The 20,015-nt window shown below is 41.0% G+C and overlaps 1 protein-coding gene and 1 non-coding gene across 2 annotated transcripts; one reads left to right on the top strand and one right to left on the bottom strand.

Moving 5' to 3' along the window:
• Positions 1–7,304: 7,304 nt before the first annotated feature.
• LOC112567364 lies at positions 7,305–19,407 on the bottom strand. Its single transcript, XM_025244063.1, has 5 exons — positions 18,845–19,407; positions 18,275–18,650; positions 15,321–15,536; positions 9,402–10,396; positions 7,305–8,388 (listed from the first exon to the last, which is right to left on the bottom strand). Exons 2-4 carry the CDS (start codon positions 18,617–18,619, stop codon positions 10,190–10,192), a joined length of 768 nt encoding a protein of 255 aa, XP_025099848.1. The 5' UTR covers positions 18,620–18,650; positions 18,845–19,407; the 3' UTR covers positions 7,305–8,388; positions 9,402–10,189.
• Positions 11,541–11,611, top strand: Trnag-gcc. The gene has a single exon. It is a non-coding gene; the product is annotated as a tRNA-Gly (tRNA).
• Positions 19,408–20,015: the final 608 nt, after the last annotated feature.

Genomic DNA, 20,015 nt, shown 5'->3' with positions numbered 1-20,015 from the left:
TAGTGGGGCTTAACTTCTAGAATTTCGACATCAAGGTGGGTGCTTTTGCACTCGTTGTAAGGTCTGAAAAAGAAATGACGCCCACCTCTCCCTTATTTTTGAGGTTGTATTTCTATTGCGATTGTAATCAAACCCATCTTCGTTAGTAGATCAGTATGGGTGGGAGAGTGGAATTCTCGCCAGGGGACACCTGAACATTTTGAACTTGCCGGATTAGAAGAACGTCAGCAGTACCCAAGTGCCATTACTTCAATCCTTTAAAAGAAAACAAGTACCCGTCTGTTGCTATATATAGCCATATTGCAATTAGCGGTAATTTCCTTCCTGTAAATGAAAGTGTGGGAGTAACTAATAAAAGACTACAATGGGCAACCATAGAAAGAAAAACAAAAGAAAAAGAAAACGCGAGAAAGAAAAAGTGTGAGTGAAGTGACAAAATATTGTCCGTGTTTACTGCTAAAAGCTTGTTGATATGTACTTATATGAACATTTTCAAATAGGATGGCTAGCTTTTGTGTCCTCTATCTAGTTGTTCATGGCTTCCGTTTTGTGGGGGTTGAGTGCCATGTGATTTATTTCAGTCCAAGACTTGTTAGCACCCTAGGCTGTAGATGGACACAAACACTTTATATGGTTGGGATATATGGAGTGGAAGGTCATAAAGTTAGCAAGAAAGCAGAACAGGTCTTAAGAGCCTTGTGAAACAACAAATTTTACTACAAGAGGATCGAACATTTGCAACTCTCTGTATTCTGTTAGAAAGGAAGTAAGGAGATGGGTTCATCAGGTACTTGTTTTGTATAAATCTATTTTTCTGAGAAACAGGGGATCTTCCCCATCAAAGGCTTTAGCAAAGTTCACGAATAATATTACACAAATGAGTGCTCGCGACTGCTCAGTAGAGAAAAGGTCGCTGGTTCAAGACTTGCTCGAAGCCTCTGGTGGGAAACTTCATCTACCCATCTACCTTTCAGCAGATGTTCTGTAGGAGCATGGATGTGTATAGGTGGACTGTTGTCTGTCTGCCAAGACCAACGCTTAGCCTCTTGCAAAGTTCTCCGCTGTTAGTCTCGGCGAGCCTAAACAATGGATGTGACTAAACCGGAAGCTTTGTAGTCTCATGCCTCGTTTTAGTAGTTAACTGGAAAAAAAATCGTCTGCCAGCAGTCCAGTAATACAAGTTCCTGATAGGACTATAGCTACTTGAATCAGTAGGGAAGCTAAAGATGAACACCTAACTACGGAGACAGAGTCACCACAATGTGGGTGTGCGTAGGTTTTCAAGTATGCAATTTTGCAATAGGGAAAGACTTTAAAGAAGCTGTACACAAAAAAGCACTTTGAACTCAAATATGAATTATGTAGTCGTGTGCACTTTACAACGCAGCTTATGCAATCTGCAGCGAGGGATGAAAGCGAGAGACAGAAGTGCGTCATGCCGCTTGCTCAAAACAATTTCAAAATTTATATTACTTAAAAAATTAAATTACTCTTTGGTAAAGCTCACGACATTCATGCTTCACGGAGCACGAAGTCACCACCAGATAACAGAATCTTCGGAGCACGGCGAATTCAACAAACACCTGTATTTTGTGCCCACCTAATTAATCTGACTGGTGCTTAAAATATTACTAGGAACAGAGTAGATCTGATCGACCACACTGAAAACATGAGCAGCGCAGGTGGCTTAGGTACAGTTGTGATTAAGCTTCGCAGACTAATTAAGATGAGCTGTCGTGGAGACGAGGGAAAAGGATCGCGACTGTCTGTCGTGATTAACTCTCTTTACGACTTGGCAACGCGACCTCGTCAGTAGCAACCACCCTCCTCTCATTTCATGGAAAAGGGACCCCCCTACCAAAAAAAAAAAAAAAAAAAAAAAACTCAAACAAAAAAACAACAAACAAACAGATAAACTACTTCTCGGTAGGCTTTAGATTAACATTTACCAGTCGGTAAGATAAGCATACAATATGCTTTGCTTAGATGACTGGGCACAACTTTCCTTTAGAAGGGCCCAGGACATATTTTTTTTACAGACAGGAAAAAGAGGCTAGAAATAGGTTTTAGGGTGTCATGATGTCCACAACAACCTGCATCAATGCGCGAGGGCCCTGGTAGGTGTGGACCGTCCAATTAGTGCTTAGCGACGCTCTATGGACCCAGATGCTTCATCTCTCAGAGAAGACAAGATGCGTGAGTGGCAAAGTTTCCTCTTGTGCAGGATCTCCATTTATAACGAGGCTAGAAAATTTCTGCGAGGTTACGTTATATAATGCACATTGATCATCAACAAATGCGACACAAGTAGGATTAATTCGGATAATACATTATTGTAAATGTTATTTTTTAATAAACAAACGTACATCTACATTTTGTTTCATTGGTCTCAACCTTTAATTCGTCTCTTTATCTCTCCCAACTCTATTTCCATTCATCTGTCGCATCTTAAATGTCTACAAATCATTTTTGTGTTGTCTATGTGACACATCTGTGACTGAAAAGTAGCATGAAACAAAGCCATGAAGCTCCCGTGTTGAACTTCTGTCTATCTTAAATGCATTTTGAAGCATACACCTACCACACATAGTGTGAAAATCTGGGCGGGAAGATGAATAAATCAGGGAGGGGAAAACAATAATAACAAAGACAATACGCGTCCAATCATTTATTTCCTAGTAAACCAACTCCATGTCTAAACTAATCGGAATCACAAAAATACAAGTGATCCTCACAACAAATAAAATACGCGTGATGGACGTAACAAGTAATGATAATAAAGCACTCGTAGATTATAGGCATACATATTGAATTTTTCAACATGCTAATAACAATTATTTGAAACAAACAAAACAAAAGTGGAAACGAATCTCTGCAAAAGAATACAGACAGGATAGCTATATAAAAAATAAATTTCCCCGAAACAACCAAACTGGTGGTGCAGGGAAAGACAGCGGATGGGACAGAAGACAATGCTATACTGTGGGAGGAAACTTCTTAGTTCTGTTTGACCCCAATGGAGTATAGGGCTGTAACCACAACTACCCTGGGAAGAAACTTAGAGACCCGTAAACCCGTAAAACTGGACAGGGTGAACACACAGCCAACAGCAACACAATGACAACTACTCACGAAACACAACAGACAAGTCTTTGAGTCCACAATCTTTCCCACGGAAATCACGAAGGGGTTAGTGGGGCCACCAAATTGTCACAGACAGGCCTACTAAACTTTACTCGTTACAAACGTGTGCATAATTCTAACAAAACAACAGTGATTGTCCTTTTGCCTATCTAGGTCGTGATATATTAATTTCATGGTCAAGGGACTGTGGACAAGACAAAACGAAACTAATCCCTTAATTGTATTCAGCTTCCGTCTACGTTCAGCATACATTTCAAGCATGCACACAGCGTGGAAACTCCGGATGAAAAGGGAAACAAAAACCAAATGACAAATATATTTTTAAAAAAGTGAACTGGAAAAAGTTGTCTGCCAGCAGTCCAGTAATACAAGTTCGTGGTCCTTCCTTCTAGCCGATAACTGTCGTTAGTAAGCTATCATGTGCAGAAAAAGGTTGGAGCCACTTGCACAACATGTTTGTAAATGTCAACACTCTAGGGCTTAAATACATTTAGTTAATACAGTTTATAAAACGGTTTTTAGAGCTTTGCAGAGCAAGCACAGGTTTAGAAGCTTGTAGTTAAACGCGTTTAAAGACCTACAATTCCCATCGCGCTTTCTACCAACAGAAAAATAGCAGATCGTGAAGAAGCAGAGTAAAGAAAACTTTTCAAAAGGCTTGACATGTATCTGTTTCCCAGTCTCGTCCACCACCATTAGTTATCATTTCAGTTTTACACATGCCTTCATCGTAATTACGTTTTATTCTGTCATTTCCTTTCCTTTATTTCTCGTACATTCCCAACAATCATCGTCCACCGTCATTTGTTATCTTCAAATTTGCGTTTTGTCGTCTATTACAATAATAAGCTCTCACAACAATAAGCTCTTTCTTATTTTCTCTAATGTCCTTTGTTACAGCTATAATAATAATAAAAATGCAACATTTGTAAAGCATGCTCTTAGCGCTTAAGAACAAGAACGAAACATGGACAGCATACCAGGGACAGGAGAACAAACAAATAACATGAACTATAAAAGAATAAACAACCGTACTAAACGAAGAATAAAATCAAATACAGAAAACACAAAGAGGAACCAAATAATAATAACAAGAGCTGAGGGTAACATGATATTGCAAAAGGAAGGGTGTGAAACAGGACTAGCATTATGGGAAAGGTTGTTAAGAGTATATGTTTACGGAAGAGGTGTGTTCATGGCACATTTAAAGGGTTCAATAGCGGGTAGGTGGCGGATATGGAAATGGAGAGAGTTCCATTGTTTTGCTGCACAATAAGTAAACATCCTGTGGCCATGTGTTGTTGTTTTGGTGACAGGAAGAGTAAAATATCACTTCCCCACCCATGCTCCTGTGTCACATTATTTGCTGAAAAAATGTTGGAATGCAGCAGACTCAGAGAATAACCAATTGTTTTAGTTTTTTAGGGGATACTATTTTTGTTTTGCTTTCTTTACTGGGAAAGAGATATGCATAGTAATTTTTCCATAATCTGTTACCATTGTTAACAGTTAAGATTGCTGATACACAGAGGTCTTTGATGACAAACTTTGGAGTTTTAATGATGGCATTGGAGCTCGGTAGCTGATTATTTTTCTCAGTTTATCAATACCCAGGTACACGTTTGGTTACCAAAGGACCCAATATATATTTAATGTGATAGTGCTGTCATCTCTACATTAACTGCTAAAATGAGTAAACTGAAATATGCTAATACAATTTTAAATTGTTAATGTAACAAGCCTTTTCAGCTGAATTTGAGTGTTTCTTTTTCCTGCTCTTCTAGCAAATAAAGAAAATGAAAAAAATTATATGGCTGACATGAAAGTGAAGATTGTCCACATACATATGGTGGTTTGCATTGGACAATTTAGTTTGACTCTATTTATGAGTATAGACTTAAGAGGGTGTAACTGTGTTTTGATTGATATATATATATGAAGAAGCCTGCAGATTTTGGAGAATGCACTTTTAGCTTTTGTCTAAAAGACTCTGAAGTCTCCTCAGAATTAGGAAACATGCACTATTCATAATTCTAAGGTAATTCAGCACAATTTCATCATCTAAGAAACAGCATATCTATCAGTGAATGCGTGTTCCAATCTAAAATATGTTTAGTGTTTTCATCCTTCATTTTATTACCGTTATTTGATCTTAGTTTTTTTCTGTAAATCATGGACCTCTAGAACGATTGCCTCGTTTTAGTAAACTGGAAAAAATCGTCTGCCAGCAGTCCAGTAATACAAGTTCGTGGAGCAGCTGATTCAAGCGAATCTCCTAAAGTGAACAGAAGACAAACGACTTCGTCCGCAGCTGGGTGCGTCCCCAGGAGCCTCTGCTCGCCCCCGTCAACCGACAGAAGCTGGGGTGGTGTGGTCTTCTTGTCCGCCATGACACCCTGAAGTCGACGGTTCTGCGCTGAAGGCGGTCGACACCGAGGCAAGTCAAAGAAAACGTGAAATGGTTGGGGGAACGGCTGTTCACTGGGGGGAACGGCTGTTCACTGGGGGGACCGACTGTTTACTGGGGGATCTTCTCTCGCGGGGGTGTGTGTGGTGGTGGGGGGGGCATGAGTTCACCCATGCTGCGTCTCTACGATTTGTTCCTCCGGTACCTCCTCCGATGAGCAGGAAGAAGAATGTTTGACTCCATCTTTCATCTGTACGTGTGTGCGTGTTCTGGTTCTTCGTTTTAACATTTAAACACATTCCTTTCCTGAAACAACTTTTATGATCAAACATGGATGAACAGAGATTTTGATGAAATTACTAGGTAATAAAGTTTGCACGCGCGGATTTCTGCATTAAAACTGTTCTGTTAACATTTCTTTTAGAGAAAGTAGTGTGACAAGGTATAAGTTTGTTTTATTAAATTTGTTTACATGTATTTTAATCTCTCTCAAATGTGTCTGCGTGTGTTCGTGTGTGTGCGCGCGCGCATAGTGCAAAGGATGTTGATGTTTTTTAATAAGCAGCACATGATTCAGTAAAATAAGTTTCTGTTTTATGATTGTTTGTGAAACATACGGATGCCAGAATAAAATGTTAGCTACAGTTAAAGTTGGACCTATTTTCTTTGTGCTTGTGTGTGTGGGTGTAACAAAGGTTTCATGAGCTACTTGGGAAGTGAATATCAGCTGTCTCCTAGGATACAGCCGTTTAGATGCTTGGTATGCCCGTAACATCCTCTCTAATTGCTGTTTTTTGCACAATTCGAGAATGGTGCATTGATCCAAAAAAGCTGACAACACAGTTTAATAGTCCATATTGTGCATCACAGACTATTTACCTGCACATTAACTCTGTGCATCCTGCGACGGCTCCCACACTCATGCTCCTGCATTGCAGTTGCCTTTATGTTTACATGAGTCCAGTCAATACAGCCAACAACATTGGACAATCCTGCTTTGGCATGAAGTAACAGCTTTTGGTGATTAGCCTCGTCTTGGTCAGGAGATGAAGTGTGCAGGTGGGCAAGGTGTGCACGGGTATTTTATACACAACGAATCACTCGCAAAATGGTAGAGTAGTGAACGTTCATCCTGTTCCCCATCCCCACCAAATCGCAATCTTTATACTTCAGGTCGTGAAAAAAAAAAAAAAAAAAAACCCGAAGTGCAATTCGAACCTGCTGAATAGGGTTCAAATTACCTTTCCTTGACAGTCGTCTTCAATCTCTTCCACAACTTTTTTTATATCAAATCGGAACCGAAACAACTCAATTCTTTTTATAATTCAGCATTCAACATCAGGTCCCTTTTTTTACGAGCAATCTCGTCGATTCAATTTTTAAATATAAATAAATAAAAATTAATCTGCTTAATCAAGACCGCCATGTTGATTTTTTTTTAAAAACGTTAAAATTGTATTTTTCAAAAAAAGTTTAGAACAGCTCCGAGTTAATCATTCTTAAACTGAATCTAACACGACACCTCTAAACGGCTTGGAAGCAGTTTCGTGAAAACACATTTTCAAATCAGAGCACGTTGACCCGCTTTCAGCGGACGCAGGTAAACACAACTGGGATTTGCGCACCTGAGTAGTAGGCTGTCCTGTCCGAGGATGGAGCCTGTAAAGAGCGTTTAAATGAGCGCACAGTTCTGCACAGTTCAGAGTGAAGCTGTTGGTCATAAATTTTCCCTTTGTTAACCAGCATTAAATTTTCTAATTTTTTTTTACAAAGATATCTCTTAGAGACAAAACAGGTTTTTGTGACATAAGCCCAACGCGATTACGGTTTTATTCGTCCATCTTTACATAATAATACAAACATATATATATATACGAAACATAATCATTATTTTCATTCATCTATCGCTGAATATACATAGGCTCTATTTGGAATAGAAGCGGTTACAATGGGAAGGGGACGGCGTAATTTGAAGACCGCGGAGGACACTCGATCTCCGAACGCTCGTCAGAACAGACATTTTTCCGTCTTCGATCTTAATCTGTATACAAGTCACCTACAGCTCGAGAACGCCCCTGTTACCCATCGTACTCGCTTATGTAGCACAGTCTTTCCCTTCTTATTTAAAACAGTATAGAACATGTCAAGTTTCGGACCGAATATAACATTTTGACAACGTTTGATAAACTACGTTAAACTGAGAAAAAAAAAGACAAGAAAAAAAAAATAACTGAAGACAGAAGGAACAAACAAAAGAAATAAAATGATAAAGAGTGATAAAAAGAAAGAAAGAGAATGCAAATAATAAGACAGAAAGAAAGAACCAGAGGATAAGGCCAATGAAAAAGAAAGAATGAAAGGAAAAAAACATGTTTTTTTCCGAACCTTAATTTAAAAACTAAATAAATCGATCACTTTCTTTCTTCCCGGATGTCTCATTAGTCCGTCAACTCCTGAGAACTTTATTTATCAGACGTTGAAGGCCGATGGTCATCGATACCAGGCTTGGAAGCGGCGGCTGGTGTCGTGGTGTCACATTCCGCGGCAACACGGAGGTGTAGTGTCGAGTGCAGAGCCCCTGGAGCTCCTCCCTGCTCCGAGGTGCCAACAGCCGAGAGATGATCCCTGTCCTCACAACTAGATTGCGTTACATTGATGTTCATTTGTCCCTGAAGAGGTCTGTCGGTATTGTGCGCCGTGTGGACGTGCGTCAGCTCTGAACGCATGCGCACTAAGAAGGCTCGCACTTTCAGCAGACGGAAGAAGACCAAGAGAGGGTTGGTGAGGCTGTTCGTTAGGGGCAGAGAGGAAAAAAGCAAAAAGCGCACTTGCTGGGCCTGCAGAAAACGAAGAGAAAAGTCTAAGATAAACTTTCCAAGCCCTGAATATGTAGACTGTCAGTCACATGGTCACACCAAGAAAACATGTATCTTTGTTCTAAGTTTCTCCATCCCTCGCCCAATCTTCTCAAAGAATGCAGGCAAAAAAACCTGAAACTACGCTTCAAAAAAGATGCTCCGATCAAAGTTTTCTGCGTCTGATCCATAACATTTCACAATGTCAATGAAATATGGAGAAAATGAACCAGACAGTGCCAACAGTTCACCAAATTTACGACACTATCAATATATCTATCAGCCCTTGCTTTTCTGCTCTGTGATTAATTAACTCTATGGCTTTAAAAACACCCAACAACCTGGACAAAATATAATTACAGTCAGCGGTTATCTAAAATTAATTACTCAATCAGGAAAGCAGACAAGCAAGCCATCCAAAAACAAAGCAAGAGCATTGGAGTTCTTCCTCCATGCATGTATTTTAAACATGGTCAGTAGAACGCCCCAAGTCCTTAATTCATTTTTTTTTTTTTTTGAAAGCATGGAGGAGGAGATGCGAGCTTGGATAGATATTCACTTTTATCTGTAACCCACTTGCAGGCACTTCAATCCAATAATCTACCTAATCTATCTGTCTAATCTATCCAAAAATAGAGGTTATCGGGTTGATCAGTGTGTAAAATGGGTTACAGCATCCAGAAGAATTCCAGTCACAAACGCTCGAGCCACCCTAGTCCAGGGTTCGGGTGCACGTCTCTAAATTGAAAGTTCTAGCTTTTATTTCAATTCTAACTTTTTTTTAACGAAAATGGTTGAAAAAACTCAGTGAGCAACATGATTCTAGAACGGTTTTCACTAAAAGAATTTTAAAAACAAAAATCACGAGTAAAACGCTGTTATAGTTCCCATGCTTTGCCTCTAGCCTACTTAGACACGACTTTAAAAAGGCTTTTTGAGAAGTTAGAAGCGCACTGTGCAGCCCGGCCCCAGTCCGCCATACCGAGGGCTCATACCTCAATGACGCGGTCGATGCCAGACACGGCGAGCCAGATGATGTAGATGGCGTACAGCAGGTAGACGAAGCAGAACCAGATGGCCTGTACAGCAGCGTGCACGACGCTGAGGCGCGTGTTGTAACGTTCATGCGCCGTGTCATCAGACGTGCGCTGGCTGAAGAAGGGGAAAACCAAGATGGCGCGCCTCGTCAGCTTGTAGGCGATGCTGGTGTAGGTCAACGTCATGCCCACGGCGGACAGCAGCAGCACGCAGGCCTACGTGTGCAGCCAGATAGGATTTTTTTTACAAAATATACAGTTGGATTAATTAATGTCACAAAAAGTAAAGATGGTGACAAACACGTTAACCATTGTGACACCTGATCGCTCTGCCCATGGTAAGGACAAGCTAAGACCTCCGAGGATGACACATCCAGGACAAGATTCATGACAGATTCTCGACGGACGACTCGACCATTGGCAAGGGACCAGACAATTGCTATCATTAATGTGTAGAAATATCTATTCTAGAACGTTCTAGCAACTTCTGTTTCAGGTCCTGTAGACAAATACTTTGTGTTTTTCGGCTGCTTTCAGTTTCAGAAGCTACTTTTTACTATCATAGTGCCCTGAGATAAATGTTCTGTTTGATATTCAGGTTTGTCCTTGTTTTAGTTGTTGCTCTCTAGCTCTAAAGAAGTTTGAGGCTATCACGAAACCTTACAGCGATACGACCATCATCGACACTTGGACATTGGACGAGTTGGCAGTGGTCGAGTCGTGGGTGACCCACCCGTCAGGTTCCCTCAAAAGTCCCCAGGCCCCAGTTCCTGTTGGGGAAAAAGGGAAGGGGACAGACTGACCAGCTTACTTGGAAAATAAGTACAGTGTTGTCTGCAAGTACCAAGGGTACGCAGAAGAGGGTCTCGTTCGGGCTGGTGCAGAAAGGGCAGCGTCAGTATGCCTGTAATGACGATGAGTATAGATGGCGACACTTCAACGGCAATTTTGACCTGAAATAAGTATTAAGCCACGGATTATATGAGATCATAGTTTCGCCTTTTCTCCTCTGGTTGCCCGTCATGATGGCGTACATGACATACACAATGACATACATGAGGCATCAGAGCAGGCTGTGAAAAATTGGCTGAATATTTTCAGGTGAAATGCTGCTTACCACGGCATTATGAGACTAACCTATGTATTACGATTTTGCTGAGGTCAAAATAAGTGCATGAAATCATAATTTTTGCGTAAAACTTTAAAGCTTTAAAACGCAGATTGACGCACATACTTACAGAAACATTAATAAAACAAAGCCTTCTGCATCATCACATGGCATTATATCCATTACTGCATCATATTAATGAAACGTCTGCATGTCCATGAAAAAGTGTAATTCGTTTCGATTTTTTTTTTTCTTGTTTTAGAAGGAAATTTTTTTGCAATGTTGAAAAAAGTCATTGACTGGTGATTGTAGTTTAAAATCAGTTCAGAAGAAGAGGTTGCAAAATGTTTCAAAAGCGTTGAGTTCTTCACGGCATGAGCTGCATAATGAATGGGAGACGATTTAGCACAAAGCACGTTAATGTTATCCTTTTAAAAAAAAGGTTTTAAGAAATTAATCATTTGTCAAAAAGTCATCTTGCAACCATTAAGGACATATCAGAAAAAATAGGATTTGTAGGACATCAGGATATTGCTTTAATGCTAGCACCAGTATCAGAGCTTTTAGAATCGAACCAGTACAACACTAGCTTTGCCATCATTTCTATTATCATGACAACCAATAATTTCAAGCATCAACACAACAGGACGGAGGTCATCAGAAAGCAATTTGTTAAACTCAAGCACTTTAAGTCATTAACCCAAGTTATAAGTCCTTTTCAAGCAGTATAGCATGCTCAACCACTCTAATGGCCTTACATGACATGCACTTAGCAACACCTTTATCAGAGCCAAAGCATCCGTTAACAATTATCGCAGTCACAGTATTACAAAAATTAATTTATGTAATTGAAAACTGAAAAACTTCAGGTGGAAGCATTTTTCCTTCTCAAAATAAACGACAACAACGACGACACACAAGAAAACTCTGATTGGGAAAACTTAACAGTGCACAAGAGATTTTATAAACCTCCGACACCTCTTCCCGAAGCATCGGTGGTCTAGTGGTAGAATACTCGCCTGCCACGCGGGTGACCCGGGTTCGATTCCCGGTCGATGCAACTTTAATTTTTATTATTCGATCGTTGCTTCGAATGTTTCAAGTAGTTAGTGCCTATATTATGATTAGCAGTTTAGTAAGAGTTTTATTAATCATAAATATCAACATTCATTTTGTTCTTTTTTTAGTTATGACGTAATATTAGGGGATGCTGCTGCGGCCTCTTACATCAAAGACAAAATATCCTAACAACCAATTGCAGACATTCCCCAGCAATTACTGTGTCTACACAATTGAAAGTGGTTGCCCTGTACAATATGAAATTTCAAGTTGCTGTCAGAATAGTCTGAAGCACATGAAGCTCTCTAAAATACTTTTGTTCCATTATTCGTTTCGAAAGGAAACCTCCGTCACTGCTAAATCGTTTATAAATTTTACAGGAGGATGCCCCCTGCTTTGTGGGTTGTCTTCTTCCGTAAAATGAAATATGGTGAAAGTACACGGTTTCCTCGGCGAGCTCTTTCCTCCCGAGTAAGAAGCAGAAACGATAGGAAAAGTCAGGAAATGCGGTGGCACTCCATGAAGCTACACTTCACTTTGCTCGCAACAGGCAAGCATCTGAGCCCCTATTACACTGGCAAGAATTAAGTACTCTACTAGCACGATGCTTAAAAGCATTTATTGTTGTTTACTACCTGGTGTGCAGTCGGTGGCCAGAAAGAAGGGCAGGATTATAAATTATGTCCACAGACTGAACAAAAAGTAGCCGCTGCAGCCTCTCTGTGGGCTCCATTAATAGTGTATCTGACGTCATCAGCGGCAGATGGTTCTGGAAGGCTTAATGTTGATGTTGATTTGTGCCTAATTGAATGTTTCCCGAGGAGTCGAAGAAGCAGCATTAGTCCTGGCTGATCAAAGCAAAGGCTGTCTCTGTGACCCTGCAGGAGACCGCAGGAGGATGCTCCCATCGGCACCAAGCAATTATGTCACAGCACATTGCTCAGACAGCTGACTAACTGTCTTCTGTCATCGGCAGATAACAGTTTTGACACCACTTCCGGGTGGCCAGGAGTGTAGTGGTTAAAACACTCGCTTGTCATCACTGCAGTAAAAGGTTCAGAGTTCACTCTCTGTACGTGACACCTGTTCATAGGGCTGGGCGTCCGGGTACTTCGGTTTCCTCCCTCTTCCCCCATAGTGAGAAATCACCTCAAGGTACAAGCACTTTTCTACTAAATCAACCAACCAGGTAGCTCTCTCTCTCGCTTTTACCCTTATACGTCAGAGACAGATGTGGCAACGTCAGTCACGTGCGTTGAGGAGGGTTGAGAAGTGAACGGACGACTTAGCTGCTTAAAGTAAGTCACGTGGATTGTAGAAGCAGGCTTTTAGCTTTAGGTTAGGAGCGGACCTTTGTGTTTAATTGTTGTAGTAGCATTAATAGTATTGTATGTTATGAACTATTGTCTTGTGTTATTTATCATCTGATATCGTCTCGTCTTTATCTATCCACTCTCTATATTATGTAACAAGGGCATGTGGCTTCCCGCATATCGGGTAGCGAGGTGCCCAGTTAAAACTTTTTCTTTATTTCCTTCTTATTTTGTAGCATTCAGTTTTTAAAGGACAGAAATCGCCAGATGTAAAACAAAGAAAGTGTGCATGTGAAGTACGACCGACTTGGGTGCGTGCGAACTGACGCCCATACCACGTGCAGATGACAAAGATGGCTTCCTGGAAGCTACTTAGTGCGCATGACCAATATGGCTTCCTGGAAGCTACTTAGTGCGCATGACCATATGGCTTCCTGGAAACTAAAGGACGGGTTGGGATGGGCATTTGAGGAAAAAAAAAGTGTGAGTGCGAACACTTTCATGATTAAATTTGTTACCGCAAAATTTTCCTAAAATGTTGTTGGAGGCTGACAGACCAGCATAAAGCATCTTTTGTTTCGCAAATTACCTTTGGGAAGAGAGAGAGAGAATAAACATCAGCACTTTTAACCTGTTCGAAATCAGTGTACATCGATTTCACTTTTTTAAGAGGCCGCAGGGAAAGGAGTTGTAATTTTGTCTTTGCTGTGTGAGGCCGCAGCCGCTCGGCTTTCGACTTCTCTACTATCACTTACACTCGCAACCTTGTTTCTCGTTATAAAGAAAACAGTTCAGTTGGGGTTATTTCGTCTGAAATCTTTTATTAATACGAGTATTTCATTTAACCAGTGGAACCAATCGCCGAGCGCATGGATTAAAGCTAAAACCAGAAGCGAAGAAGAGTTGTAACATCTACGCTGAGTGTCGCTGTGAAGGTTGCTAGAAATGGTTCGTGCGTTCTGATTGGCTCTATTATGCTACGCTACTTCCCGTTCAGTTGTGTGAAAATCTGCAGTTAATAATAAGAAGAAGAAAAAGTAGAATAAGTAAGCCTTTATAGCGCGATACCGCAGCCAAAGGTTAAGCTCATCGTGCTCTACAAAAGAAGCAAAAAGAAAAGCATTGTCACAAAAAAGAAATTTTAAAAAAGTCCCGTGAAACAAATTTTTTGCGCCTGTGCTATTTGTTGGTCCTGACAGTGATAAAGAATCGTGTACCACCTGCATCACTATAGGAGATTGATGGTACTTGTTACTGATGTATGTATCTCTTTGCATGATATACAGATGGCCCTCCAAGAAATAGGACACATATATAGTTTTCCCTCTTGTAAAATAACCCTGGTAGGCAGAATTGTGTAAAATTTCTGTGAAAATCCCCGTGTGTCTGACATTGTCCGAGCACTGGTTAGCTTAGAAAATACATAGGCGCGAAGGCAACGTGCAGATAGTCTTGTCTGTGAGTCCCTGTTGTCCCCTGCTTTTTGCGCAATGCTAATCTATGTGTCAAGATGGAGGATGAGTGTGTAAATAAAATGCAGTGCACAGCTTGTCAGTCAGATAGGTAGATTGTTGGGAGTCAACCCGTCACGCTGTGACGACACCCGACCCTCTGTCTCCGGGCTGGCGGTCTTGTGTCTCTCTTCCTCGACACAAGCCTGTCGTTGCAGGGTGCTGCAGTCTCTGCAGTCGCAGTCATTATCTCTCGTAGACTCACAGCTGCAACGGTAGTTCTGGTCAGCCTCAGACGCGCTCTGTTGGCTCTCGAGCTTCAGTCTTTCGTCCTGTGTCTCGACAAAGGGCCGGGTGTCGTCGCAGCGTGACGGGTGCTCATCTCACGATTTGGCTATCTGACTGACTCCTGACGCATTCCATATACCCTTACTTTGGCGGGTCGACTATATAAATTATCTATATATAATCATATTTTCTGGAAGACCAGTTATACATCACGCAAATGCTGCACACAAACAGCTCAGCAAATATATAATTGCGCCACGCTGCAGTAAAATGTTAAATGTGTGATGCAAAAGACGAGAACGAAAAACGTAACATTTTTATTGGTAAAGGTCGTCTCCGCGGGCTTGTGAAATCATCAATCACTTTGATAAATTACAGGAAAGAGGAAAAATACAGAAATAATAGATCACGTGTTTCACTACTTCCATTCGTTCGCCATCGCCATCACCATTACCAGCTTAGCGCCACTCCTAACCTACAAAAGAGCACCATGCTGATGCCATCACTCTTAGGTTTTTTGTTTGTTTTGTCACTACCCTCGATCGAGGTCATGAGGGCATCACGGTCATGAATACTGAAGTACATCAGTAAGATTGCGCTTGATGAGATGCAGGGAGGGACAGATTTAGCTCTGTAAGTGACAACTATGTATAGGTACCTTAGAGGTGCTGAGCACTCTGTACAGGACGGGGCTGTGCACCGCCACGGCCCGATCCACAGAGGTGGCCAGGGTGGTGGTCGCTGCGCTGATGAGGAAGCTGTGGAACATGGCGGTTAGAATGAGGCAGGCGGTTTTGACACTGGGGTTTGGCTGCGTGATCGTCATTGAGAAATTCGCGCCGCTGATGATTTGCGACGTTTTCGTGCCTCCAGTCTGTGAAATACACAAAAAGAAAATAATAGTAATAATAGATAGAAGAGATCGTGTCACAGAGTTGTTGGTCTTTCTCTGTATCCTTTCCCTCACACATACACACACGCACACGCACACATGTCAGTAAACTCTACATACGTAGACGAGAATAAAACAAACTTCTAGAGGATACCCTGGGTGTGTCAGACATTTACTCAAATGCAGCAAAGATTGTCTTGAGGTGAGAGTAATGTCTCCTCACTTTACCGACTTGAGAAGACAATCTCTAGATTTCTCTTTGATATTTTTTTTTCTAAGTTAATTTTTATTTTTGAGTCTATGGTTTGACCTGCTGTGATCTTTGTGAAATGCTGGACTGTTTTTCGTGACCGTGAAGTTTTGTTTTGCTTATACGACTTCAGCTTTTCTCACTCTTCAGTTTTGTTCTCTCGCCATGACGGAACCATCACAGTCAACTGTTTTGTGTACGTCGACAACGAGATGGACCTAGGGCAGCAAAAGCTATCTACAGCCAGTTTGACATGAGAAAAGGTTTGTCATGGATGTTCTCGGTCTCTTCTTCTTAATGACATCCTGGATGATATAATAAACTGCTGATTTAAGCTAAGTCTTGGACTGTTAAAAAAGTGAAAGAACGAACTTTATTACCTATACACATCCGTGGTGAAACCAGGCTTCACGAACAGCTGGTCCTCCATTTCTTTTCTTTCTACGTGATTTTTCCACAAGGTTCTATGAACATGGGGAAATTCGTATTTATTTCTTGTTTGATAATGGGGTCCTGTGTTAGGTCAGTTGTTAATCAAACAGCACCACACTTTTTTCCGTTTCGCGCTTTATCCTTTTTCCTTTCCTGTCTTTTTGGAGTCCAATTTCTTCCTATTATTATTTGTAGTAAAGCGCCATAAGTTTGTCCATAGGGCTGGGACATGGCACTATATAAGTGAATTTTATTATTATGATCGTTATTATTTTTTGCTAACAGAGAAGAGGCCGTAGCTAGGCGTCAGCTACCCCGGCGGCTTCTCTACCTCCGAACCATACCTACAGCTCCAGAAAAGGGAAAGAGGGAGGGAAAAGGGGAGGGATGAATGATTATTTTATCGCATGATGAACTGAGCAACGTGCACTCTTTCGGTGCGCATAGGTGAATGACAGATCGGATAAGTCAGGCATAAGTTGGTAATCGGATCTTACTCCTTCGATACCACTGCCGCCTAATTATTCGATCAGCCACCCCTTTTCTTCTTTTTCCTTCACTGCATTATTCCTTTTTTTGTGTTTTGTTTTGTTTTCCTCAGTTTATTAATTTAGCACTGTGTGTCCACAACCCGAGCTGTTTTACGAAACATCTAACTCGTGCTGAAGCTTGCAATTCTGATTATGTCTGTTTGATTGATTAATTTTATTTTTATTTGTTTTTATTCAACTGAATGTGCCTATCCCTATGGTCTCCGGCTTGCATGTGTATTTTGCATGTGGTCAACCGATGAGCTTGTGCGCCAGTGTAAATATTTGTTGAAATCAAGGCAGTCAACACAAAACTACAAAGTGAGAAAACTCGACCATTGGGTTTACTGTGGGAAATACGGTGTGTTATGGACCTTTCCATAATTAGATGCACGAAAGATCAGCGCAGAAAATTATTGCCAGATACTTCCGAATTATATACGGACCTTGTTGTCAGGGGCAAGTGCCTAGGTACAAGTATTTAATAATAAAAATACAAACTCGACATATCTATATATATATGTGTGTGAGAATGGGACCAACGTAGAGTTACAGTAAAGCAATAAAATGATAGCTAATAAAAATGTATATGTCTTAATATAAATGAAAGGAATTTAAAAAAATTTGCGATTAATGTGCAACATATTTTACATGTCTCTTTGATTATTAAGCATGGATACATTGTATTTGAACGGATCAACGAATTTTTAAACGAATTTAATTTTGCATGAAGCTCTCTTGTTATAGGGATTTATTTTATTTTATTTATTTATTTTATTTTTTTTTGGTCATCTCTGACGGCAAAAATTATACATTTTGTGATATTCATGCTGCACAGGAAAATGAATCATTTTTACATAAAAAAAATTTGTGACAATATTACTATTAAACAGTACTCCTCAGTAATTTATTTAATACAATCATACGAAAATCTCACAGTGTTCTTTCTTTTTAAGATTTTGAAAGCTCCCACAGGCTAAACTTTAGGAGCACGAACTAAACCAATTGCACTTTGACATTTTTTTAGAATAAAGATATCTGAAAGTGAAAGGCAATGTCGATGCCGACGAAGCATCATGCTTCTCTGAAACCAGAGGCGCCCATCGTCTGCATTATTTCAGGTTTTCATTAGTCACCGCATTTTCGTTTGCTCTGCTTAGAAAATTCACGACAAAGAAGTCTGATTATTTCAAACCAGCTGAGGTTGATTGTAGTTTGCTAACAATGTTTTGACGACGATCTATTTCGTACCAATCACAGGTGTTGGTTTAGGGACCTTTTATTCTTTTTTAATTAATATCCCTGGTCTATACATCAACCTGCGTGGTGTAGGCAACCAGCTCTTGATCTTGCGAAAGAAAGTTTTTGCATCAATACTGGATTTGTTTCTCGTGACTAGAATAGTCAAAGTCCATCGGATGGATGAACAAATAATTCTCGTTTCTGAAAAAGTAAGCATGTACAGGTAAAAAGTGATTATTTAAAACTCTGTTCTATTGGACACCTACCTGGACAATAGTGTCCTCGTATATGGATGTAACAGCCAGGAGGAAGGTGGTCAGGATGAGGCCAAAGTCTATGGCCGTCAGGCTGAAGAGCATGGCGCGATACGATGACGTCACCTGCCTGTGAACCACGATGATGATCAGCGCCATCACATTGAGCAAGACTCCCACAGAACTGAGGGTCATGGTGACGATCCGCCAGTGCTGGCTAACACTCCATAGCCCAATGGGAGTGACATCGAGGCTGAGGGCTACATCAGAACGGTTCGAGTCCATGGCACAAGCTGGAGCAGTGGCATTCCCGAGACAAAGGCTTAACGCCATGGCTGTCCACATCGCTTTCTCCATTTCTTCTGCGAAATTGGTAGACCGGGGTAGGCTGCACACACGGTTGTTTATTTAAATGCGCGCACTACCGATGAAATAGTGACTTTTATGTGTTTTTATTTTGTTTTTCGCTTGGGTATATGTATACGTCTGCGAGTGTGCATGTTTAGACAGTGGACGAAAATCGATTGATTTTGAAGAGAAACTGAGAGAGAAAGAGAGAGAGAGGAAAAAAAAAAGACATACGTCAAAAGTTTAGAAGGTTGAAGCCTACGAATCAGGCGTTTCTGGATGATGAAACTTCTGACAGTGAGCTCCACACAGACAGTCCTCCACGAAGGTGAAATCGGCTTCGGGTGGCCGCCTTCCGCCTCCTTGTCACACGCACTGCAGAGCGAGCAACGCGCTGGTCAGAAGACGCACGACCGACAGTAGTGCCCCCTGCAGGTGGCCACGAGCTCGGGATGACGTTGATCTGCACGTGACATCGCGCGCTGTGCTGGGGGTCAAGACGTCACAGACTGACGTCATCGTTGGTCGATGTGCAATAGACTGTTGTCCTCATCAGATGACGTCATCTTCAGAAAGAGCATCCTGTTAGCACGTGCGACTATTATTAACAACGATGACACATTGTGTGTGTGTGTGTGAGCGCGCGCGCGAGCGTAGATTCATCCGTTCAGTTATTCAAATGAATAAATATATATTTTATCACCATCTTTGCCAATTCTCTTCTTCAATAGGACCTTTCGTCATTATTATCATCATTATTCAAGAGTCCTGGTTTGGCCGGAGATGCACAAGGTCTCATAACCTTTTTCGGTTCCACTTGCCATTCTCTGGGTTTCACCCAACGGCTGGTCATTACCCTTTCCGATGCTTTTTCTTTTTTCTTGTCACGCGGTTATTCCCTTGGTTGTCACCTCTATGACTTTTATTTCTGGAAGTCCTGCTAACCTTGACATATCCACCTTTACTTCATTTGTTTTTCCCCACTGTGACCAAGAGGTCTTTGTTGGGACCAGGTATTTTCCTGATTCTGTTTCGCTCTTTTTCAACGTGTGATAGTGTTCTTTGTAGAAAATAAAAAGATTTTCTTTCTGTAGATTATGTACTTGAAGTTTCTGTCTTACTGGACAGATTACTTCCTAGAAGCCTCTTTGGCTGTTGATGTAGTCATCTGAACTCGCGTCCTCATAAATTCTTGCGTACGACAAAAAAGCTTGGTGTAGCTATGCATGGCTTCCGTTTTTGTTTTTTTTTTTTTAAATAAATAAATACATTTAGTAAGCTCGAGCAGACCGATGGATGGACTAGCAGGCAAACAGCTAGACAAGATAGTCTTGAGTGCGACCACGAACATGTACACATTCGTGCTGTGACTGCTCTGATGCGGGTGGCGAACGACTTATCTGTT

This window comes from Pomacea canaliculata, linkage group LG6 (genome assembly GCF_003073045.1).
Source record: "Pomacea canaliculata isolate SZHN2017 linkage group LG6, ASM307304v1, whole genome shotgun sequence".
Lineage (NCBI taxonomy): Eukaryota > Metazoa > Mollusca > Gastropoda > Architaenioglossa > Ampullariidae > Pomacea > Pomacea canaliculata.
This window is presented reverse-complemented; position numbering and strand designations above follow the sequence as displayed.

Bases quoted from the DNA above. Each gene is read 5' to 3' on its own strand.
- LOC112567364 (XM_025244063.1), bottom strand. From the start codon at position 18,619: ATGGAGAAAGCGATGTGGACAGCCATGGCGTTAAGCCTTTGTCTCGGG. The intron at 15,537-18,274 runs GTAGGTGTCCAA...TGTATTTCACAG, and splicing joins ACGAGGACACTATTGTCCAG to ACTGGAGGCACGAAAACGTC. The intron at 10,397-15,320 runs GTACCTATACAT...TACTTATTTCAG, and splicing joins GAGTGCTCAGCACCTCTAAG to GTCAAAATTGCCGTTGAAGT.